The sequence below is a fragment of the Megachile rotundata genome, chromosome 1 (assembly GCF_050947335.1).
Source record: "Megachile rotundata isolate GNS110a chromosome 1, iyMegRotu1, whole genome shotgun sequence".
NCBI classification, from domain to species: Eukaryota; Metazoa; Arthropoda; class Insecta; order Hymenoptera; family Megachilidae; genus Megachile; species Megachile rotundata.
This window is the reverse complement of record NC_134983.1, coordinates 10,552,202-10,578,872: the sequence shown is the minus strand read 5'-3', so window position 1 is coordinate 10,578,872 and position 26,671 is coordinate 10,552,202. Positions and strand designations below refer to the sequence as shown.

The 26,671-nt window shown below is 31.6% G+C and overlaps 1 protein-coding gene across 6 annotated transcripts in view; it reads left to right on the top strand.

Moving 5' to 3' along the window:
- Positions 1–26,671, top strand: part of LOC100882988 (scavenger receptor class B member 1) — a 51,802-nt gene that overhangs the window by 20,850 nt on the left and 4,281 nt on the right. For 5 of the 6 annotated variants that reach the window (XM_012280709.2, XM_012280710.2, XM_076533069.1 and 2 more), the window contains 5 exons: positions 15,625–15,880; positions 16,660–16,801; positions 24,282–24,482; positions 25,477–25,701; positions 26,003–26,165. In XM_012280709.2, coding sequence (XP_012136099.2) covers positions 15,625–15,880; positions 16,660–16,801; positions 24,282–24,482; positions 25,477–25,701; positions 26,003–26,165 — 987 coding nt within the window. Of the gene's footprint in view, positions 1–10,626; positions 10,973–15,624; positions 15,881–16,659; positions 16,802–24,281; positions 24,483–25,476; positions 25,702–26,002; positions 26,166–26,671 lie in introns of those variants that run through there. The other variant, XM_076533061.1, reaches the window with a different exon arrangement.

Here is a 26,671-nt window from a genome sequence, read left to right as displayed (position 1 = left end):
GTTAATAAAGGAAGTATTAATTCACGAATTGAAACAATTCAATCGCATGCTTTATCAAGAAAATAACGATTAGAATTAATAGAAATATCACTTCCATAGCATTTCCGTGTCAAATGTCAGTAATCTTTATGTCTGCCACTGATATATCGATTATTTCGTTCGAACATTAATTCCTTTTATGTGTTCATCTGCAAATATTCATTGTGATGCACAAAGAGATTTGGACATCTTTTATTTAGAAATTTATGGTTTAGTAATTTTTTTAATTTTTAGATTTGGAATTGGGAAATTTCTCATTTGTTAATTTCAGAATTTGGAGATTTAGGGATTTGGGATTTTTGGGATTTGGAGATTTTTGGGATTTCAGGCATTTTAGGGATTGTAGGGATTTGGGAATTTGGGAATTTAGGGATTTTTGGGATTTTAGGGATTTTAGGGATTTGGGGATTTGGTGATTTAAGGATTTAGGGATTTAGGGATTTAGGGATTTGGGTATTTAGAAATTTGGGGATGTAATAATTTAGAGATGTAGGAATTTAGGGATATAGAGATTTAGAGATATAAGAATTTAGAGACGTAAGGATTTATGATGTAGAGATTTAGATATGTAGAAATTTAGGGATGTAGTTATTTAGGAATGTGCTTATTTAGGGACGTAAAGATTCAGATATTCAGAAATTAAAAAATTATATTTTACAACTATGCAAACTTTCATCACGAAGCACTATGTAAAAAATGTTCCATTCATCTAACTCTCTCCAACAATTACTGTCACTCCTATAAGTTACCCCAGTGCTTTATAACGATATAAATTCCATCAACTTCAAAATTCTTGACAACCTCAAAAAAATAACCAAATTATACACTATACACCTCATAACCGCAATAAGGAAACTGAAACTACTCAATATACCCTGTAACTTTCCTCTCAGAGTCAACGATTCAAAAATTGAATAAAAATGACCAAAGAACAGGTTTGAATTTGTTGAAAAAGGAATAGCACGAATGATCCCGGATGTCATTAGCACCTGAAATTTATCGTTGCCATCGTAAGTTCTGACCCATTCTTCTGAAACATGCGGAAAGAATCACGATAAATACAATTATTTCTATGTTTCGATTAAATTAAAAACCTGATCGCGAACGTGGGCGTGCTTCGATTCATTCACACCGTCGAAGAGAATAAAGATCAGGATAATGTTATATGTCTATTCTGATTCAGCTTCGTGTTTAAATATTTAAACGGAAGAAGTAACAACAAACAGTTTCGAGTAATTCTTTCGTTACCGTACAATTTGTACAACAAATAGCACACTAGACATCAACAAAGCAATTACAATACCTTTCGAGACAAAGGAAAAAAAGAAAGGAGATTGCCCGTTTCCATATGAAGATTTCAATGAAGCAATAAAAAAACGGCACGCGTACTTTATGCTAATAATGATTATCCTTCCTGGACACACGCATCGGAGAGTCGTAAAAACGCCTTCAAATCCTCGAATATGAAAAGCTTCCTTCTTCGTTCAATGCCGTGAACTGGTATTTTAACAATAAAAGTTAACAGTAGCTCGTTACCGCGGTACTTAACGCGTCTCGACGATCTTGAGAAAAATACAAAGTGGAATAAAAGCGATTCGTTTGATTATTATGAAACTGCTGACCTAACCTTACCGTCGCATCATTTCGCAGTAAATCGATGAGGAGAAAGCTGAACGGTCTGTTTCGATAAACCGATGGTAGACATTGAAAGTAACTTTTCATGGTCGACATAAAACAACTTGAGGCAGGTAATGGTTTCTCTACTCACAGTCGGTGTACAATGAATAACCGAACTTCAAGAAGTAAATTCTGGGAAGATCGGCCAGAATTTATATTGCAAGTGTAATTACGAAGTGGAGATGTAACGATACGCTGAATTATTTATGCGGGCTTCTTCTTTTTTCTGGCGGAGAACAAAGAAAAATGCAAAATGGAAGTATGTGAAATATTGTAACTGTGGACGCTTCAAATTTTTGTTTTATTAAATTTATGAATTTGGGAGATTTTACATATTCATACTTTTACATTTTTATATTCAGAAATTTAGTTACATTTTTCAATTTAGGTATTTAGAAATTTTCATATTTTCACATTTTAAAATTTAAGAATTTAGAAATCTTCACATTTTTGCATTTTCAATTTAGGAATTTAGAAATCTTCACGTTTTCATATTTTAAAATTTAGGTATTGAGAAATCTTCACATGGTCACATTGTTAGATTTAGCAATTTAGAACTGTTCACATTTTCACATTTTTAAGTTTATAAATCTAGAAATCTTACATTTTCACAGTTTTCAATTTAAAAATTTAAAAACTTTGAAACCGTGAAATTCTCAGATGTTCAAATTCAGAAATTTAGACTTTTAAACATTAGAACTTCTCATACGATTTTTCGCTCAATTTTGAAGGAAAATACGCAATAATTTAATATATATTTCGTAGAAAAAGAATAAATAAGAACACCCAGCCGGGCTGCATTTGAAATTCAAAATAGACTGTCCACCTATTGGTATTCGATAAATCTTTAATCTTATAGCTCGATACACCTACAGAATGTATATACATAAATTTTTACGATATTATTTCAGATGACTCAGTCGATAGTAGTTGGACAATGAACTATTAATACGATAATCATAAGTTTTAATGTTGGGAATTTTTGGCACAAGTTTGAATAATATTCTAAGAAAAAATAATCTCTTCTATTAATTTTATTTTATATGTATAATAAATGCTAATTCATTTCTAAACGATGTTCTTTGAAACTGCAAACATCTACTCGCCTTTAGCCTTTGATAAAGTTATCTATCAGCTGGTCAAACGTTGAAATATTTTACTAAAAGTGTGTACTTGATCTTAGACAGTTAATCGGATTATTATTTTACGTTTAAATATCTTTAATTCAAATGATCAATATTATCTTTAATTCGTGTTATATTAAAATTGGTATTTTTCAGAAAAATTATTTTCTGGGTACAGATTAAAAGTTATAGAGACACAGTACTATTTTAAATTAAAATTCAATAAAACTTTGGCTGTAGAGGATAAACTAAATGAAAAATAAATTTTTAGAGATATCTAAAAATTATAAAAATTAATTTTGAGGGAGATAGAATAATTTCGAATAAGTTATTTACGTCTCACCCAATTTCCCAGATTCGTCATTTCCTTTAATGGATTCCACCTGAGTGACCTAATGAGCGATTTAAGTATCGTTTCGAATCTTCCAGATTTTATCACCGCAAATGGTTATTTCCCATTTAAGACCTTCCAGTAAAAAGGAATACTATGCCGAGTAAAACGACACCGAAGAAAAATGGTGCAACCTTCACTCTTTAAAAGTGCAAAGCATTCGAACCGAGTTCATAAATATCTCGATCGAGCACCAACAAGTTACAGTTGTCAACCCATGAGTTGACGCGTGACCCAAAGTAAAAGAAGCTCCACCGTAAACACTTCCAGCGTTACATTTCAACAAATAAGAATAATGACAATAACAACTGCATCACGCAATTCGCACTATCTCACTCTCGTGTTTGCCTGTCATTGTTTTTCGGCTAATTGCGATCACTCGAGCCAATATTACCGAAAATACGTGTGAGGCGTCCATTTTCTATTCTGACCAATTGTAGCTCTTCTAAATACCTCTTCACGCGCCAACTCATGGATTGACATCGGTATATAGTATCGTCTTACACGATTACCAAGTTTACGGTCAAAAATTAAAAAATTCTAGTAGTTCTTCTAAACACCTCTTCACGCACCAACTCATAGGTTGACATCGGTACATCGACTGTTATGCCTTATCAGTTGTATTTTTGTACGTATTTCTGGACGATGTAACGCATGAGATATCAGTAAATAAAACTGAAAGTGCATTCGTATAGAATTCGAGAAAACGTGATTCTTAAACTAAACGGCACACATATCGTGAAATGAACTCCATTTTTCTATTCTGACGAATTGCCTCTTCTAAACACCTCTTCACGCCCTAACTCATGGGTTGACATCAGTATACAGTATCATCTTACACGATTACCAAGTTTACGGTCAAAAATTAAAAAGTGAAGGCCGTACAAAATAACGTACCCTGAAGGTAATTTTTCATTACACGGAAATGACATTGAAAACATTTTGCAAAAACAACCGGATACATCGATGGAACCGGTTCGCCGTGGCAGAGCAACAAAATCGAGCTATCAGAAGTTTCCAGACTTCCCTTATGCGAACCCGTCTAAGACCTGTTTGAACAAGGCTGGGAAATACTTTCATGAACTGTAGATAGAACTTGAACCATGATCGATGTATGTCGCATCCAATTTGCATAATTAGTATTCCACAACAGGAGATTTATCGAGAAATATTTAAACGGTACAGTGATTCCTTTTTTAAGCAAATTGTCATTTGTAACTCACAACAATCTATCAATGTTATGTAAATTAATTTGTGTTGATTCTATATAAATGAACTGTAGAGACTAGGTTACTTTATTCGCGCTGAAAGCTCTATAATTCATAGTTGAGTCAAGCGATCTCCAAGGAAGAACATCGTTTTGTGCAGTTTTTGTAGTTTCAAGAAACCAGTTCAGGTAACTGGTAGATACAATGCGAAGTTGCAATCCGTAATTTTCTCGCATGTAAAGAGTAACATAAAAATATAGGTACTGTCTGAATTAGAACGTAAATTGCAAAATAAAAGCATGATCATTAGATGGTAGATGTTTAGGTAATAGTCTTGTTTCTTTCGTTTTGGTTTCCATGTTCTAATAGCTTTTTTAATAGCTTTTTTTCCATACTTTTTGTTCAAAAACCAGTCACTCAGAATCCTGATCTTTTTACCGTAAATGCTCCAAGTTTTGAGATATACGGACTAATAAAGTTATACGGTGATATAATAGAGTGAAACGGTGTAAAGATAAAATTTGGGATTATGGATAGTTGCGAATTTGATGATTTGGAGATTTGGGGAGGTGGAAATTTGGGAAATGTAGGATTTGGAAATTTGGGAACTTGGAGATTTAGAAAATTGGGAAATGTAAGGATTTGGAAGCTTCAAAATTTGGAGAGTCAGAAACCTGGGGATTTAGAGATTTGGGGAGATGGAAATTTGGAAACTTAAGAATGTGGAAATATAAAAATTTGAAAATTTAGGCAATTCAATGACTTCTAACCTTGGAAACTTGTAAACTTAGAAATTTGGAAAATTTAAGAATTTTCAATCCTTGAAAAATTCAAAAATTTGAAAGTTAGCAATCCTCTAAATTTGTAGATTTAGACACTGACTGATGGAAATAATTTAAAAGTCAAATTTGATCAGAGACCCATAATTCTAATCAATCAACGGAAATGTCGTAAAAATGTACGTGAGCGCTGATCTGTAATGATGATACATGTGTCTAATTTACTGCTAACTGTTATTTTTTTCTTCGATAATTCAATCAACGTTTAGTGGAATCGACAAACCGGTCCTTTAAGTCCCGTTAATTGTTCTTTACAAAGATACATATAAATTAAGCGCTATCTATCTCAAGAGCTTGATCTAGCAACGTGAAAAAAACTTTCGAAACATTCTTTATTTTACGGTAATGAAGGAAGTAAACGATATTTCAGTTTGTAATGAGTTTGTTCGTGAATAATCTCATTAATCACGAAATACCGTATATTTCTTATCAAGATTACACTTCCTTGCTAAATATACAACGCCACAAAAGGGAACAAATTTGCATTATATAAAAATTATAATTTTTAGATTAATTTTAGTATTCGATAATGTACTTGATACAACAGCATATGTAAAAAAATTCATTACAAAAAATTTATTAAAAGAAAATTCATTGATACATTTATTTCTAAATTTATTGAGAATGAGTTACGTTAGGTTTATTAGAAATAGATAAATATTTGTCGTTCTATAGAAAAGCTGCTAATGTATACTTTTTTACAACACTGTACTTGTGTACTAAATATTCGTACAGGATATGCCCATATGAAAATGTCAAAGTGAAACTTTATAATTTGATCTTTCGTCGTTGGCATTTGGTGCGCCCATTGGAATGCTAATTCCACGAACCACCATGGGAAACTTTAATTTATTTACCTGCGCAAAGGACCATCGTGATTTGTGTCTCGTTTGTAGCTGAAATTTTATCGTCCTATTGAATAGACGTGATATATTACAGGTTAATGAACATTGAAACTCGAAGACAGTTTGATGATAAATAGTGAGAAGCACTAATAATTAGAGACATAGGTTATGGAACAGTCAGCTTTTGTAAATTCATTATTAAGAAGTTGTATTAAACATTGTAACATGAAGAATAACAAGAATAATTAATATTGAAGAACATGGGATAATGAATGCATAAATTTATAAAATATAAATTTTCAAATTTACGTGAAAACATCGAAACTTTCCAAATTGTAAAATTTGTAAATTACTGAATTGAGAGAGTTGAAAAATCACGAACTATAAAATTAAAAAATTTAGAAATTACAAATAGCGAATTTAAAAATGTAATTTGAAAATTCCAAATAAAATAATTTATAACAGTAACCTAATTATCCAGAAGAAACGTAGACACCGTATTAAGCAAAAACAATGCGAATGATAAGCAGAAAGAAGTATCGAATGATTAAACGATTTTCTAATTAAGGTCAATTGATAAAGCAATTAAAAATAGCAATTGCCTGGAATGAGAAATAGTGTCATGAAAGGAATAAAAATGATAAACAGCGAAAAGCGTGGAATAATTAGAGGGAATTTCAATCAATCTCCGCTTACGAAACAATGGAACGAGGACAAAATTACTCTCGTAAACTGTCATTACGCAAGTATTTCACAACTCTAAAGCAGCACTATTATGTACCAAGATAAACGCCTACCGTTTATCCTCATTCATTACTACTTTCTATAATTTTACGACTGCTTTTGTTTTTCACAAAATGATACCTTCCACTTTACAGTAATCATTCATTCATTCATGTAAATTATTCTTGTTGCTTTATAAATAGCTCGCTACAGATAGTATTTAGTTCTATTTCAGTACTGTACATACTATTTAAAAAACACCATTTATGTAAATTGATAGGTGCAAACAAATTTTCTTTGCGACACAAACACTTGAGATAATAGAAGATTATATACATTTTCAAATAGGTGTATTGTATTGGCATTTCCATATATTGACTACTGATGTTCTTTTGTCGTAATACATGAGAGTCTGTGAACTCATCTGCAATGCAAAAAGAAAGAACTTTCCCTAGATCAATGTTTTTTCAAATTCAAGGCTTTTCTATGAAAAATTTGATAACATCGCTCGTAACAACGTAAGAGTTCGCACGTAAACATATGTAAAAAATTTCATCTGAAGCTAAGTGTTCTTTGAAAAAATGAGCAAAAAGAATTACCGAGAAAATAAGTGTGAGAACACGTGATTCTGCGAATCTCGCAACAAACGCAAAGAAAGAGAGAAGTGATGCAAAACGTCGCGATAAAAATGTACTATTTACTAGTGCAAACTTAAACGAAGACAAACATGAACGGGTGCCATTCACCACGAAAATGTCACCTTATTATCCGAGCAAGTAGCCGTCTCGTTTGAAATTGACATTCCGCGAATGGTTGCCCTCACCTCTTAAAAGGCCACGCCGTGTCTGCGATTATGCAAAAGATACGCACGTGCTCGTTCCTCTCTGTCTGCGTTTATTTACATGATGCAATTTCGTGAGTCGCGGCTATTGAAAAAATCCACAAACTGCCGAACTGAACACGGTTGATACTGCGCCACGGTGTATGGTAAACGAGTCGCACAGAGTCATCAACCCCTGACAGCTTCGGAATAAATTGCTTGTATTGTGCATAAAGTACTAGTCGATTGCCACAATGTAGCGGTCAATGAATAGCTTTATCGATGTTGCGTTCGAGAATAAAAATGAGAGCTTATCTTAAGATATGCATTCGAATGACACTAGTTTATTGATACTTGTTAATCTAAACCAGCTTCACTTATTCTTCATTTGCTTGTTGAGTTCTTCCTGAATTCTTTAGTGTTGCAATTATTTGAAGGTTTATAATGTCTCATTATTATTCTTGTATTCTTGTGTTTGAGGTTAGGAGTCATTTTACTTTAACTTTATTTACTATTATTATATTGTTTCATTATGCCACTTTCATTACTACATTTTCTGAGAAATTGATGAAAGGTTTATACAATTGCAATATTTGAAAATAATTGAATATTAGCACTTTTCGGAAGAGTCGAATATTTTTATATTAGAGAGGTGGCCACACGTGGTGCTGTAAGTTTGAAATACTTTTACTCATTTATACATGTATTTGAAATACATTAATCATACGATCTCTTGAGCTCATTAATAATAACTACTATTATGATTCTAATGAATGTATGATTATACTTTGTTAGTGAAATATTAATACATTGACTGCCGCAGTGAAAATTAACATATGTGGTTAGACATCACATAGGTTATAAAGTCTACAAATCTCTTAATGTGTCACTTTATATTTTTCTCAAAAGTTCATCTTGCCTTCCGATAATTGACTTGAATTATTTGATCACCGATAATTACAATAAATGTTGCTACATTAATTATACAAAACAATGATAGATTCATTAAACGGAGATCAGAGATAATTCATGTATCAGTATCTAGTCTCCATCGATTACGAGAAACAATCGGAAGATGTTTTCCAATATTTCATAATTTCCGGTTCCGTACATTGAAACTCGTGTTTCGACAATACATCCATAAAGGTGCAGTTAATCAGTGGATATAAAATATAACGACAGGTCATATATGCACTTTCTATTGAATGACACATTTACAGTCGTGTCCCGATTGCCGCCGGAAAATTATTGCCACACCGTGCCGTACTGCCAGCAATCTTGCAATAGTCAAGAGCAAAACGATCGTCTCTACGAAACTTACAAACACGTGGCTAAGCTTCGAAGCCCCTGCCTTTAGCATTCACCTGTTGAACCCAACCTCGACATCACTTTGACGCTTCAAAAACAATATGGGGTTTTTATTGAGATCTTTTGAAAATTTCAAGAAGTTTACGCTTGAGAAATTTTCATATCTTCATGTTTTCATGTTTTCAAGTTATTAAATTCTTAACACTACAATTATTTAAGTGAGCAATATCTGTCTCTCAAGTTTTTTCTCTTATATTACAAGGTTTATTACAATTTTTTTTTTATGAATGCAAAACTGTATGAACATACTGTATTATCAATATAATCAATAGATTTCTAAATATAATATATGTATATTAAATAAGTTAAATATATTACATGATATACAAATTTAATTTAAATAATTTAGATACAAATATTACAAATAAATTACGAATATTATAAACAGAACAGAGATTGAAGTTACATATATGAGAGAGAAGTTGTAGATAAAAAAGACAGTATAAACACCGAGGAATAACAACGAATCTTCTAGTAAACACAACCTGAAATTAATCTAGAAGCTACCAGAATGTCATTAAACACTTTTTCAAGAAATGCATTAAGGTATCCGTATAATTAACAAGCAGTTTTTCTCCGCCGTAGGGTCCGTGTACAATGCTGACACATAAAAAGCAACTGTTGGCTTCGTTGCATATTTAACAATCTCTTCATCGTGCTTTCAACACGTTCATTTTGCCAATTACACGTAATAACAACGTTCGCGTGTATAAACTGCTATAACAAGCTGATAACGCTATGATATTCGCATAGTTTCTACTCAACGAATCCAAAAGATTGTCATGCGTTTCATGCAAAACACAACCGGGTCTGAAACACATGTGTCACGAATCCCATTGTTTTAACAACGACAAAATTACTGTGTACGATAAAAGTCATCATTCGACCTTCGCACGATGTCTGCGACTCTATTTCCGCGCCACCATTTGTATTCCTCATCATCTACGACAAGATTACTTAACGGTTACCAAAGCAATCAGTTATACGTCCATCGTTTCTTGATGAATCGTTGGTGACGTATGAATATAGTACAATTACGTACGTGTATTGTGGATTGATTTTATTTACCTGGACAAAGTCAGAATCTGAAGAATCTAAATGGTCAGATTTGTACAAAAGATTTAAATATGTAAAACTAACACGTTGACCGCCGTAGGGAAACATTTGTGATCAGACACGTTACACGGATTATTGAGAACAAGGATACTTCCAATTTCTTTTAATCTGTTAGCGTGTATCTTTGTTAACGTTAAGAACCTTCAAATATTTTTTCCTTTGTTTTCTCTAGCTGAATTTGCAACGCTAGTCACATATGACCGTCACAATAAAAACTGACGTAGTCAAGCGCACTAAACACGGATTATAGATAAGACATTAGTACTGATATTCGTAATACTGAATCTTTCAATTTTGTCTTTGAATCTATTAATGTGTATCATTGTCTTAAGTTTAAGAGCTCTAAAAATTTCTGACCTTTATTTTTCCCGTACATGAGCTTAATTAAAGTTGTGTTACATGTTGTGTTACAGTTTTTCGTCAAGAGTGATCTCTTCTGTAAAATGAACTATTAAGCAAGAATCATAGCCACTATTATCACGTTGACTGTTATACAAATTATTAGTCACACCACGAATTCAATATACATTGTACTTCGCTATGTGGATCCCATTATATGGCCCGTTGAGCAAGTACGGACTTTTACGTATGCTAAAAGCGTAACATCATATCATCACGGTGTACAAACTGATTTAGAAATCTTCAAATTAACTCAGAAATTTTCAATTTTCAACGTGATTAAAAGGGGATGGCCACGGTACTCTAACGCTGGGATTCACACAGTTCCTCTTTAAGAATCATGTTTGCAGAATGAGTGTTTAATAGATGATTCAAACATGCGTGAAAAAGAAGTCAATAAATTCTTCGCTAATAAATTCAAATGTAAGTGCACATTCATGTAGTTTTCAATCGAATACTGTCAAAATGAAAAGGTTAATGAGCTGCTGTCTCCCACACGTATCTTTGTATCGCATCTCTTTGTATCTCCATAAACGTTCTCTTACCATTAACGATTTATGGTTTGCAACTTTCTTCCGTGTGTTCTATAAACTGCAAATTCTCTTGATCTTCCACGTTGATTTCAACGCTCCACATCCACCTAAAAGCATAGGATTAATGATCATCGAACTAGTTCAAATTTCACTCGTTACTATCGCTGAACATGTCTGATTTACAAATAGCTTACATGTTACACGCTGAGTAAATCTCTCAGTATCTATCATTAATAACTTTGGAATTTTCATAACTGAACTAAAATTTTTTACTAACTGAGTACACAAATTTGATATACAAATAACGAATGAAAAATTCTTTTTAGAACAAAAAGAACGTCTATGGCTGAAAATTTGGTATGTGCAATTAACAGTAATTGTGAGCTAAAATTTTTTTAGGTTACATAACTTCTCCAAGTTTCTGCACTGATTTCAATATGTAAAATTAATTGCAGATTTGATTGCAGTGGGTTTAGTTTCTAACATATCTAAAACTAAAGATTTCTAATTTTCAAGCAGCTCGCGTGTGAAGCATCACTCGGATGTTCGGTATTTATACGCTCTAAATCTTTGCAACTTTTTTAACAGATAGTTTTAGTCTATTGCAGCTCGGTTACGCCATTTAAACTTATTACCCGTAATATTTAACGGTAATGATTGAGTGATAAATAAGTATATTTTGATAGGAATTTTTACATTGTCTGAATTCAAGGATATAAATAAGTTTACAAATTTTACATTAATTTATATTAAGTTAAAATTTTTATTTTATTCAAATAATTTATTATTTATGAAACGAGTGAAATTGACGCAATAATTTCTATAACTGCTAAAGTATTATGTGCTTTATTAATTCACGTAATTACTGTTTTATCAACTGCTTCACGTTCTTCACGTTCTTCACGTGATGTATAAATACGTTTATAGGAATTCAATATATTCACAATATCTCACGTTTACGTAGTCATTCATTGAAGGATAAATTGTAAAGACTATGCATTATGTTATATATTATACTTTGCAGAAAGAAATTTTTATTATAAATACTAAATATTATTGTAATAAATTATTACAGTAGACAATTATTACGTAGTATAATAAATTAAAAGAGTGCTGAAAGTGCTGTAAGAGCTCATAAGACCAGTAATGGCTACAATAGATCACGCACAATTTTCAAGTTCTCTATTCCATAAAATAAATTCCTTTGATTTCCCGCGTTGATTTAAACGCTCTAGATCCGTGGAAAAGTTCCAACGAATAAAATTAACAATTCGCTACTTTGTGTCGTACAAATACTTTATCTCTGTCTGTCACATCGACATTACCCAGCATTGAAGTCTCCGAGTCGTTCGTTAAAGAACCGTTCACTCTGTGTTTTTTCCAACCGTAGCAAATTTCATAAAAAGTACCGTAACAATAATAGAAAATTACGCAGAATCCAACATCAAGAACCTTCATACCTAATCTCAAAAGAGATCCAAGGTTTTTCGTGATTCTTCTCGTACGCGTCAATAAATAACAGCGAATCGCAGTGATACGCAACATGTCGCAATAAATTTATTCCGTCAAGGATCAACATCGTGCGAGAACACGTAAACGCTGCGTTAACGAATGAATTTAATGTCCACTCGATTAATTATCGTGCGTCGATAAGCTCTATCGATTTTCTTCTTCGTACAATTCTGTTCGAATTACTTTCTGACGCTCGAAAACAGAGTTTTTCGATTTATGATCCACTATTAATTTCTAATAATTCAAATTGTAGTGTTAAAATTGTAGTAGACATTAAATGTTACTCAAGTTAATAAGATTGGGTTAAATGTTAATCCAATGACAAGGTCGCATTTCATTTTGTCAAAAAATATACATTTTCCCTGCACTCGATGATATCAAGATTTCAGTGATTTTAAACTTAAACAAATATGTTACAAATATTTTTGAGATATCACAAATCCATTAGATTAAAACAAGGTTGAGAAACACTGATCTAAAGTGCTATCCTAGAAACCTTTATTAGAAATTTATGCGGAACAACAAAGTATACAAAGTACCTCTTAATTTCCTGCCTATCGAATTATTTAAATGTATTCTTAAGATAGTTGTGTCTCGTTTCCGAGCTAATCGATGTTTTCATGATTTTTAGGAAGATTTTTGTTTGACATTTCGCTGACATAATCAGTAGAGCGTAACCTTGTTTACAACAAGATAATGTTTAACTCTAAATATATTTAGATCTCACAGATGTTTCCATTATTTCAATTATTGTCGAGAGTTGAATATTGTCGCATCTTTTTGTGTATGAAAAGAATATCCAAGACATTCAGATAGAACAACGTTTCTAATAATTATTCATTTCAATTGTATCTTAACTGTGGTTCATAATTTACATCGAACAACTCAGAAGATATACGAAATGATTAACTCAAATACATCCATTTTTTAACACTAAAACTACCAAGCCAAATGACCGCTCCACCATTTTCTTATTATAAGATACACATTTTATTAAAATACATTCTTTGAAATCAGAGTTGATTTTCATCAAAATAAAGAATTAATGTTTGTACTAATTTATGTTTTGTTGTTTGTTTATTCATTTTTAATTTCAAAATAAATACACATTATATGTTTGGTGTTAACGAAACATGTTCTTGTTAATACTAACAGCACCAACTTATAGTACCTTGACATTCGAAGCATAGTTGAAAGTATCGACCATTGAGAATAACTGCGACTTCCGTTTTATTTAAAAACCGAGGTCGGTGTGTCAGTAAAATTGAACAAAAATGATATTCGTTCGGGGATGATCGCGTGATCGAGTATTTTAAAGACCAGCATAACGTCGTACGTCCGCGTTTTCCTTGAGTGTCGTGACGTGTTCTTTTAAAATTCATCAAACGATTTTCGACCGAGAACATGTATAATAAGATAAAGGAAGAATTTCAGAGTAAACCGGAATTCCCACGTATTCCAAGTATGTCTCATGCAAATCTAACGAATCATTCGCGACACGCAATATTTCCAAAGAACGTCGGAAGTATCAAACTTCGCGGTATAATTTGATACGTATAAATTAGAAGGTTGCCCGATTCGAAGCAAAAAAAAAGAATGGAAAAAATGGAAATAAGCGTAGAAAAGTAGAGCATCATTCTATTACGCAATCGAGGCGTGCAAGAGTTCCGGACAATCATTAAATTTGCAATCGAGATCATTAATGCGTTGTCGATCATTCGATAAGAAATAAACAAGCGTTACGCCTTGATCGATCTGTCGACGTAATGCGTTTGCCTGTTTTCCACGATAAATTGTTTTGTAATATTTCGAATCGCGTAAAATGGAAAACTTTCGAATAGTGTCACGTGTAGTGAATCGTGAACCAGCTGTATGATCGAATTTATTGACAGATAAAATATACGGGACTTTTATTGGAAACTTTAATGATGGTAAATATGTGAAGTAACCGACTTTATCTGATGTGTGTATTTATAGACGCGAGATTATCGGAAGAAAATGTTTTCTTAATGATCTTGGGGCAAATCGTTTAGTATATTCTGAGGATTTGTGTTTGAATAGAAATTTAAATTTGGATATAGTGCTCTAATTAATGTAGGAGGTGTGATTATGAGGGACAGTGGGGTCTAGTTTGGACCAGGATTATACTGATACTGTTGGATTGTAATAATTTATTAATGTTTTAATATTTGCAGTATCAGACATCTCGAGTTACTGCTTCATAAATTTCTTCTTTATTATATTTTCAAAAGAATTATATTTTTAAATCAATTGGAAAGTTATCCTTTGTGTAAGGGATTAAATTTCTAAACCCCAAATTACCCAAGTTCCAAATTTCCCAAGTCCCAAATTTCCCAAGTCCCAAACTTCCCAAGTCCCAAACTTCCCAAGTCCCAAACTTCCCAAGTCCCAAACTTCCCAAGTCCCAAACTTCCCAAGTCCCAAACTTCCCAAGTCCCAAACTTCCCAAGTCCCAAACTTCCCAAGTCCCAAATTTCTCAAGTTCCAAATTTCCTAAGTTCCAAATTTCTCAATTCCCAAATTTCCCAAGTCCCAAACTTCCCAAATCCCAAATTTCGCAGATCCCAAATTTCCCAAATCCCAAATTTCTCAAGTCCTAAATTTCACAAATCCCAAATTTCTCAAGTCCCAAATTTCACAAATCCTAAATTTCTCAAATCCCAAATTTCTTACATCCCAATTTTTCAACTCCCAAATCCCTAAATCCCCAAATTTTCCAACCCCCATATCCCTAAATCGCCAAATTCTCACAATTTCATATCTCAAATTCCCTAAATCCCGTACATTATCCAAATCTTCAAATTTCTCAAATTCCCTAAATCCTCTAAATTCCCATATTTCCTAAATTTATGTCTTTGCAATTTCCCCAACTACCAATATTAAAATTTCATTTTTCTTGTATTGTCATATTCCTTAAAAACACCATGCATGCGTGACGTGCTAATCAAATATTTCGTACATTTAATCACGTGCATCGCATACTCACTTTTTATCTCTTACTGCGTGCAGGTATTTTCATGCTGATGACGTTGGGCTCGCTCGGACTCGCCACTGGTTGCATTCTCTTCGTACTCCAGCCGTACGATCTGCTTTTCAAATTGAAGGTGATATTCAGCGAAGGAGGCGAAATATTTGAATTATGGCGGAAACCCGATGTCGAACTATACTTGAAAGTCTATTTGTTCAACATAACGAATCGCGACGAATACATGTCCGGTATAGCGAGCAAGTTACGCTTCCAGGAAATTGGTCCGTACACTTACAGGTACGAGTACATGTTAATTAATCGATTGATACCTCGATAACATTAATGTATTTCGATGAGTTTTACTGATAATGTCTGTCGCATCTTATCGAGGAGTCGGTTACGAAATAATTAGTGTGTGGACATTTATAGCTTAAGTGCTATTTGCAAACTTAGAAGATAAACATCGTTTAAAACACTAGGGGTTAGAATTTGCATTTTGATGTACAGAACGATTTTAGAATGTCGGAGATTAATTAAAGTCCATTTTGATGATTGTGCAATTCATTCTTCTGGAATTATTATATTTAATTTGTTCATTTGCAATTATTGTTATAATGTATTCATATATTTGCAATTGTTAAATATAATTTAGTCATTTATTCATTGGCAATTATTATATACAAGATGTCTCGTAATTAGTGTTACTCCCTGAAAGGGGTGATAGAGGACATCATTCTGAACAAGATTTTACTTAGCAAAAATTTAATTTATTCATTTATTCATTTACAGTGTGTATTAGTTATAGAATTAGGACGTCCCATTTTTCTGAGATGTTTAAAATTTTCCAATCTTTACGTAAAATTTTACCTAAATGTCCTGACTTTTGAACCTGACTTCTTGACTATTAAATTGAACTGTTGGAACGAAAATCAGCACTGTGTAAATTACAAGAATGAATTACTTCGTTTGAAGCATGATTGATTTGAATGAATTGGATAAATGTATTGGATACTTATTCAATACTTATTGATTTAGTACTTATTGATTTTTAACGAATAATTTGTATGAAATTTCAGGGAGGTGATCGAACATGCAGATGTGACATTCAACAACAATGGCACTGTAACGACGTTTCCTCGCCATCCCTTAACGTATGTACCGGAAATGAGCGGTGGAAAGGAAGAAGATCTAGCAATACTACCAAACATCGCTTTATTGGTAAGTGAAAATGTTACAATTGCAATATGTTCTGAGATACATTCCGATTATCAATTTTCTTCCTTCGAGAACGTAATGTATCGTACAAAAAATTAACTACAGTTCGTGTATTGCAAACTTCCATTACTGCATCAAATACTGTCCACTTTTTTATTTAATTGCTGTTTTGAGTCTTTCGATTAATTAAAAGACTTGAAAAGCGTTTTTTACGTGATCTAGTATGTTTATCTCTCGATAATTAAGTGACTATCGATTTTACTGCGGGCGATATTACAGATGAGAAATATTGGAATAAATGATAGGAAGGAAGTTAAAAAGAATTTTAGCAATAAGTATTAATTTTAAAAAAAAGACATTATTTTTTCAATTTATTTCAACATGAAGGATTTAGAAAAATTTGTACATATTTTATTATGATACTGTGCTAATGTTAAATAAATAATTTTAAATAAATAAATAAATTTTAATTAAATAAATAAATGTTAAATTAAAATTTTATTGAAAAAGAAGTATACGAATGATCTACATAATTAATTAGGATCTCCAATTAAACAAAGTGCAATAATTTCGTTGCATGTGGTTTTTCACAATAATATTTTATTTGCGTGAAACAAGTTTGAATTCAGTGTTCTTTCAATTCACAACAGATAAATTCACCGATGTCAAGGAACTCATAAAAAAAGACATAAAAAAAATGACAAACTCTTAGTCAATTCTCCCAAGATATTTTGCAACATTAATAAATATGTATGCAAGCTAAATCGTAGCGAGGACAATACCCTCGAGTGAACGAACCCAGTGTTTTTATTAAATGGAGTATGCGACCCAGCGGATTTAAAATGATCCTTAAAGCGTACACGAATCTCGTTTCGTTTATGTCCACGTATAAATCACATTCCAAGAAAAGAACAGCGTATTTTCAAGCGCTGGCTGATGAACCATTTTTTATCTAAAATTGGTATCGTCGTGTTTAATCATACGTTTTTTAACATTAGTGAGGACATTTTGGAATTAAATAATTTAGAAATAATCTAATTTTCAAAAATGTCGGATTCAAAAATGTTCTGGTTTCCAAAATCTTTTTAATTTTTAAATTTCTGTATTTGCAAATTTTCAAATTTTTCATTTTTTGGATTCTCAAATGTCCAACCTTCCAAATTTAACTGAAATTCGATTTAACGTCTCAAATTCATTTAGAAAATTTACAAATAAACAGATGAAAATTTCGAAATTCTCAAATATTCGAACCAGGGACAATCAATTTAATTACAAATTAATTAACAATATCCGCAAAAACTAATATCGGAGATAAAACACGTGACTCTAATCTCTAAAAATACCAAACGAAAATAATTAATAACAAGATAAGATAAAATTAATTAACGATGTAATAATTAGCGTGGTCATAACTTTTATTATGTATAATATGACATATTAAACGTAAATACATCAATGACTTCGATCAACATCATCAGACAAAAAAAGTAACTGCGATAAAATAACTCTATGAATATGTCTGCATTTTAATGAAAGATATACATATACATTCAAATAATATCTAATCGAACGATGTGTTAATGAGCGCATAAGATGCTCAATTAATGTCGATAATTTATATGTACATGTATATGTGTTTCGACGATAAACAGTTGCACACGGAACGCGAGAGGAATATCAAAGGGTTTCTTCAAAAAAGTTATTTAACAATGTGTTAGTTAGAAATAGAACAATAAGTGACAATGTGTCGATACATGCTTCGGTTGTAAGTATTGAACGATTGCCAATGGGGTTAATGATCTATCAAAGATGGTACTTTAAATGGCAATGCTGTCAGGATGGCGTTCAGTGTATTCGTGTTCCATTAAATTAGTCAAATAATAATCAGTTTGTAGGTAATTTGGCATTTTTACATTTTGGGATTTGGGAATTTCAGATTCTGAGATTTTAGGATTTGGAATTTTGGGACTTTGAGAGTTTGAAATTTTAGGGGTTTGAAGTTTGAAATTTTGGGACTTTGAGAGTTTGAAATTTTAGGGGTTTGAAGTTTGAAATTTTGGGGCTTGGAGAATTTAAAATTTTAGGGTTTTGAAGTTAGAAATTTTGGGACTTTGAGAGTTTGAAATTTTAGGGGTTTGAAGTTTGAAATTTTGGGGCTTGGAGAATTTAAAATTTTAGGGTTTTGAAGTTAGAAATTTTGGGACTTGGAGAAATAGAATTTTAGGGGTTTGAAGTTTGAAATTTTGGGACTTGAAGAGATAGAATTTTAGGATTTTGAGGTTTGAAATTTTAGGACTTAGAAAGTTGGAAATTTCCAAATTTTTAGATTTGGAATTTCGAGTCTTTGAGGTTGAAATTTCAGAATTTTAGGATTTGGTGTGCTCAGAATTTTCAAACTTTGGAATTTCACTATGTTATGATATTTGCAATTCACGAGCTTTTCCCATAGATTAAATATTGCAATCGACTGCGTGGTACGTGAAAGGTGTTCCACGCCATAAAAAGAGTCCCAAATACTAGTAACCTATGTTTCGGGCAATGATCAGCTATTGCAAAATCCATGATCACAGCATACAATTTTCGCGTACGAAATCTTAATTTCATACCGGTTTTCTCCTTTTCCTTTCATCAACAATAATTCCGCGTTGAATCCGAATCATTTCACCATTACAAAATATCTTCTGTATCTCCTTACGTGTTGCAAAAATTCTACGCAAAATAATACACAATTTACATTTCACTAATTTAGTATCTTAATACAAATTCTGACGCAAACTATTTTACTTGAATTATTGAAATTAATTTAAATTTATGGTAAGTGTTGCAAACGTAAATATTACAAATTTATTTATACATACATGCATATTACAAATGACTACTTTTACAATGTAAAATAATATTTGTTATTACTTTCATTATCGGTGTTAAAAGACAAAAAATGTGTCTGGTGTTACAATGTTGCAAAACTTATGCAACGCAGAATTAATCACAGACGTTAAAAGCCTATTTAATTTTCATAAATAATAATGCATTTCAATCGAAGTATAAAAAACATGATCGTAAGATAGAATTGCATCTTCTTATGAAAACACTGTTAATTGATATGATGCAATCATTACTAGTAACTGCTCAAAATAAAAAATAAATAGCATAAAATATTATGACAATATAAGGTTACAGTTTATTAACCCCTTGCAATATAATTTGTCAAGTGTGTCAATCAGAACTAATTACAGCTGCGATATTAATATGCAAAATATAATCGTACTTGAATTCCAAATTAGTAAATCAAGCAGTGTATTAAAAATTCCAGTAAAATTGTTCACGCCTGAAGAACGAGTGCGTGATGAGATGCAAGTGAAAAATAAAAATACAACCTAATAAACTTTTCATTTGCTTCAATGTTGCAAACAACGTGTGGAAACAGATATACTAATTTGCTATTAATTAACGCTTCTAAAAAAATCTCTCCTGTTACACTATTGCAAAAATCATAGAATGCAAAATTAATCGGAAACACAACAAATCTTCATAAATAATATATCTCGATCGAACAAGCAATAAAGTTTGAAAAACATGACTGTAATATATGGTTATAACATAAGATTACATCTTTTCATGGAAATGAGAATTATAGACAATTACAAGGCGATGCATCAAATCGTTCGTCATCGCACAATCCAGTTAATTATTATTAGTTTACTATCTTCTCGCTCACACACAAACGGAATCAGATCATTAATTTGCATATCCGCTCTTTTTTGCTCCAGTTGACTTATAATCACCTGCGTCTGTGAACCTTGAGCTCTTCGATTAATAGTGATCACTTGTGACGTAAATTCAATCTGAATGATATCCGTCCACGCACTTGAAACAACTTCTTGGCATTTAAATTCATTTTTTCTTTATAAATTCGTTTCTTGTTCAGAGGAAAAACATGGAGCGGGGAATAACTGGCGAAGTTATTGTAGGAAAATCAGGCAGTTGTGCTAAGTTCTGCATTTTGTTGACCGAATGATAAAGAAATTAATTGGTAAAAGTATTGATTATACTGCTTTTGAATTATTGATTAAGCATAACGCACAATATACTGTGCTATTTTGAATTTATTATTTCAAGTTTGATTCAAGATTCAATAATTTGGAAGCGAACTTGGTCATTTGAAAGTTTCGAAGATGGAAATTAAAGACTTAGTAATTTAGATATTTAGAAATTTGGAAAATTGGAAATTTGGAAATTTGGAAATTTGGAAATTTGGAAAATTAGCAATTTGGTAATTTGGAAATATAGAAATTCGGAAATTTGAGAAATTAGACACTTGAGAATTTGAAAATTTGAGAATTTGGAAATTTGAGAATTTGGAAACTTGAAACTTTGGAAATTTGAGAATTTGGAAACTAGAGAATTTGAAAACTAGAGAATTTGAAAACTAGAGAATTTGGAAATTTGAGAATTCGGAAATTTGAGAATTCGGAAACTTGAGAATTTGGAAATTTGAGAATTTGGAAACTTGAGAATTTGGAAACTAGAGAATTTGAAAACTAGAGAATTTGGAAATTTGAGAATTCGGAAATTTGAGAATTCGGAAACTTGAGAATTTGGAAATTTGAGAATTTGGAAACTTGAGAATTTGGAAACTAGAGAATTTGAAAACTAGAGAATTCGGAAATTTGAGAATTCGGAAATTTGAGAATTCGGAAACTTGAGAATTTGGAAATTTGAGAATTTGGAAACTTGAGAATTTGGAAACTTGGGAATTTGGAAACTTAAGAATTTGAAAACTTGAGAATTTGGAAACTTGGGAATTTGGAGACTTGAGAATTTGGAAATTTAAGAATTTGGAAATTTGAGAATTTGGAAACTTGAGAATTCGGAAATTTGAGAATTTGGAAATTTGAGAATTTGGAAACTTGAGAATTCAGAAATTTGAGAATTTGGAAACCTGAGAATTTGGAAACTTGAAAATTTGGAAACTTGAGAATTTGGAAATTTAGAAATTTGGAAATTTGAAAATTTGGAAACTTGAGAATTTAGAAATTTGAAAATTTAGAAATTCAGAAACTCAGAAGCCCAGAAACCCAGAAACTCAGAAACTCAGAAATTCAGAAATTTGGATATTTAAAAAATTAGCAATCAGCTATTTTAGTAAATTTTTCAACTTCCTGATAAATAACTGGACTTATCGCTTATTTTGATTAAAAATTTATTCCTGGAATCGTATAAATGAAAACCACAACCAGATATTTCAGCGTATAATTAAAGGCAGAGATCGAATAATACGTATTAAAATAAATCATTGAAGGGCGTACAATATTCATTCATCGAAAATTCCCTGAATCGTAGAAAGGTATTTAACCAAACATTCCGTATGAATCATTTTGCTTCCCTAGAAAAGCAAACCACGGTTTTCTACGCGTTCAATGAGTACAATAAATTTTCATTCATTGCACGAAGACATTCTTAACGAGTGCATCATGTTCGCGGTGTTGAGAAAGCACCGTAACTATGATGAATCGTAGGATTGTTTCATAATGGAAGTATACGTTCAAAATTAACAATAAAATAACAATATATCGAGTAGAAAAAAATATTTTGAAACTGTAGTTAGAATTTTGGAAACTTTCAAATTTAATGATCTTAAAATTAGTAAATAGAAATTGAGCACTTAAATGTTTCTATATTTGGAAATGTAGGAATTTGAATATTAAAAGATTTAAAAATATCAGAATTAAGGGATGTAAAAATTTCAGTGTTTTAGAATTTACAAATTTGACAGTACAAAACTTTAGAAAATTATAACTTGAAAATTTTTAAATTTGGAAATTTAAGACTTTACATATTAAAAAGTTTAGTAATACCTAAATTAGAAGTAGTGAAAATTTGAGAATTTAGAAATTTGAGAATATGAAACGCTAGAAAATTGAGAACTCGAAAAATATCACTAAAATGTTAAAATATAAAAAATTGTGAATATTAGGCAATTTTCAAATTTGGTTTCCATCACTCACACGTGGTACTGAAATCCCCATAATAATCCATAAACCACCCTTATACCTACCCCCCTAATTACTAATATTCCCCCCCAAAAATTAGCAATAACAAAACCAAAAGAATGATAAAATTGAAAAGCATTCAGTGCTTCAAAAATAACTGAATAAAAGAGTGATAAAACAAACCGTGTTGAAACCCTTGTTTCTTAAAAGCACCATTCGATCAATGGTAGTCCACAACAATTTGCCAAGAGCATCCTCGTGCAACACGTACACAAACTCGTACAGCTGATGCATATGTATGCAATCAACAGGAACATTGGCTCAAGTCGTGCAAGTTCCTCTTGTAGATTATTCGATAAACGTCTGATAAATTTACACCAGCGTCGATGAAGTTTCGTATAAAATCAAGACCACGATAGCTCAGGCAAATGGTTAGCTCTTGCACGGCAATGGATACAAACGATACATCGTTTAACCTGATACTAGAAGAAAATGGAAGCGGTATAACGAAGTGAGAAGACGATACGCGGAGATAAATTATGCCCGGTTAAATTTTATACCATAACAAATCATCGCTAATTAACTTCAACATACATTGGATATCGTGTTTCGTAATGAGGAAGATTAGATATGCGACTCGAAAATCGGAGATATATGGACAGGAGCAACAATAACGTTAATTAATACTCGCATTACAGATAGGGTTGTTCTGACATTGGATGAGATACTTCCTACAAATTTTGGAAAATTATTTGTACTGAAAATAATAGATAAATGGGAGCGTGAATATATAGATATATACTTTATATGTATTATAAATACACACTTTATTATTGTATTCAATAGATACATTAATTCAATGGATAAAACGAAAAATGGTTAAGATGGTTATTTCAAAATTATAATAGTTAAAAATGACCATCATCATCATTATGACCATGCAATATCTTTGGCTATATACCTGCTGTGAAAAACTCGCATTTGAATATTACTCTCAGAAACATTGAATTTTCACATAAAAATTTATAAGGTGTAAAATTTGTTCAGTTAATGGTCGATAAATTTATGATGTGACATTGCAAGAATCTACAAAATTGTGAAATAGCTAAAAGTTCTAAAAATGTTTCTTTCACGTGTTGCACTTTAAACCGTTTACTGTCTGATAACTTAAAGAAGGTAAATTTTAGCCATAAAAACCGGAATGCTAGGAAAATGCGTATCCAGCCGAGAGTGTGTTCATTAACACATGACTAGCATATTAATATTAATTTATAAACAGTTTTAAGTAACGCATTAGTTACTAATTTTTTGGTTACATATAGAATTAAGCAACATATTACGCGAAGTAACGTTATTTGCATGGCATAAAGAAGAATCTAGAAATTTTTCTATGAATAAGCTGTTGTTAATTCTTGTACATTTTCCTAATTAACTGATAGTGGTTTGCAAATGTGTTCGTTGCCTTGAATATATTTTTTCTTCTGTTTCAGAGTATTACAAACGTCATGAAGGATTCCAATTATTTCTCTAGATTAGGTTTGAATTTGTTGATTACGAATACGAATTCACAACCTTTAGTTGAAATGAGTGCTAAAGAGTTCATGTTCGGATACGAGTCTACTCTTGTTAGTCTTGGGAACAAAATGATGCCATCTTGGATCAAGTTTGACAAACTCGGTCTCATCGATAGGGTAAGTTTCTTCCTTGTTAACTTTGTCTAAATGTCACCCATTTTAAATATATCAATTTTTACTTATATCTATTACTTTTTCAATTGAAAATTATTTTACAATATAAATCGATTATATTATTATACAAAAAATAGGCTTCAATTGATTATACTTTAACAATTCGACCCAACAAAAATAAATAAAATTAAACCTTCGTAAAAAATAAACTCACCACAGCCAATTGAGTCATAAATAATTTTGTCGAATTTATTAGAAATAAAGTTACCGAATGAAAAGATTTTCCATGATGTTACAATGACGTTCAGAATATAAAAAAGAGGAAAAATATTTCTAAACCCGTTATCCTTCAAAGCTTCGAATGATATATTTCTTCCTAAAGTGAAAAGTATGACACTTATCTGTCTTATACATGATAATAAAAATCTAATGAATATGAAGAATCGCACAGTGGATAATTAATATTAGTCATCTATAATAAACAGAATGATTTTCCGTATTTCCTATGCTATGCATCATCTCCGTGAAAAATTGTCTTGTTTAACTTCAGACAAGTTTTATAAGCATTTATGAATCGCTAATTGAATGTATAAATACAAACGCTATTTTACATGAAATTATTGCGAGATGACATCTCACCTCGTAATTAAATCACCAGATGCTGTTACTTGACAAACATCCATAAATCAATATCAGTTTAGTTTTTCTTTAGTATATGGCTAGATACATGTATACGGATATTCACGTATTCTGAAATATTTATGTAACAAAATTCCTGTAGTACAAAATTGTTATATCCCGAAATTCCTACACCCCGAAATCTCTATATTCCGTGATCCCTAAATCTCTAGATACCTATTCAATCATATCTCCAAATGCCTACATCTCTATATTCCCACATGAATAATTAACTTGTTACTAAAATCTTTGAAGTCTTCACTTATGATTGTGTTAAATTTGGGGCCCGCATTACAACATGATTCAATTTATTTGATAGATGTACGATTTTGACGGTGACGTTGAGACCGTTTACACGGGGGCAAACGACATTCGTCGAACAGGCTTAATCGAAAAGTACAACGGCGACGTGAATCTGCCGCAATGGACAGGAAAATGCGCGAATGTGAACCAGGCCAGTGACGGCGTCAAGTTCCCAAGTTATCTTCGACCGAATGAGACTGTATTGTTCTACAGAAAAAGTCTTTGTCGCAGTGCCTACATGGTATGTTGAAGCAACAATCAATTATTTAGAGGAACGTTTATATTGTACGAAAGATGGCAATGTAGCAAGAGTCTACTGTAATTGTAAAAATTGGAGAAAATACAAAAATATAGTCGTATTTCAAAAAATAGTGAAAGATTAGAACAATCTTAGAACAAATTAGAACAAAATTATATTTTGCTCTACCAAGAAATACATATATAAATTATAACATTTTGCAAAATTAAACGAAAGAAATACTCAAAAATTCTAATATTTTGCAGTATTAAACGGGAGATCATACGTAAATTATATTTTGTAGCATCAAACTGGAGAAACGTACATAAAAGGATTGCACGCGTATCAGTACAAGTTCGTGGAGAACGTGTTGGATAATGGTGCTTACAATCCGGAGAACAAGTGCTTCTGTCGCAAAGGATACTGTTTGAAACCTGGCTTAATCGACGTCACCGATTGCTATTACGGTAAGACGGTATTTTGATATTTATTTACTGTACTGGTCTTATAAGCTATTACATATAATATTTATATTATACAGTCGCTATATTTTACTGCGCTTATGCTATTTTTGATATGGCACGTGTACGTCAAGGATGACGATTAAATTAGAAATGGGAAAATTTAGACTTTAATGATAATCGTATTCACCGACACATGTCATTACGAGTTAAAAATAAATAATACATTCATTCACGCGGAACCTTCCAAATTTGCGAAATATTTCGTTGAGCTTCGAATTTGTGATTTATGAAAATGTGCAAACTCACGATTTCAAAAATCTACGCATTTACAAACTTTGCACTAAATTTAGAAACACGTTGTCTTCATTTGAAAAACATTGAATATTAAATTTGAGATTTTATCATTTTTAAAATTGGTAAATTTCTTAAATTAGAAGCTTGAAACTTTTGAGTTCTACATTTAAGTGTAAGTTCAATAATTTAAAAATTTCCAAAACGCAACTTACAGT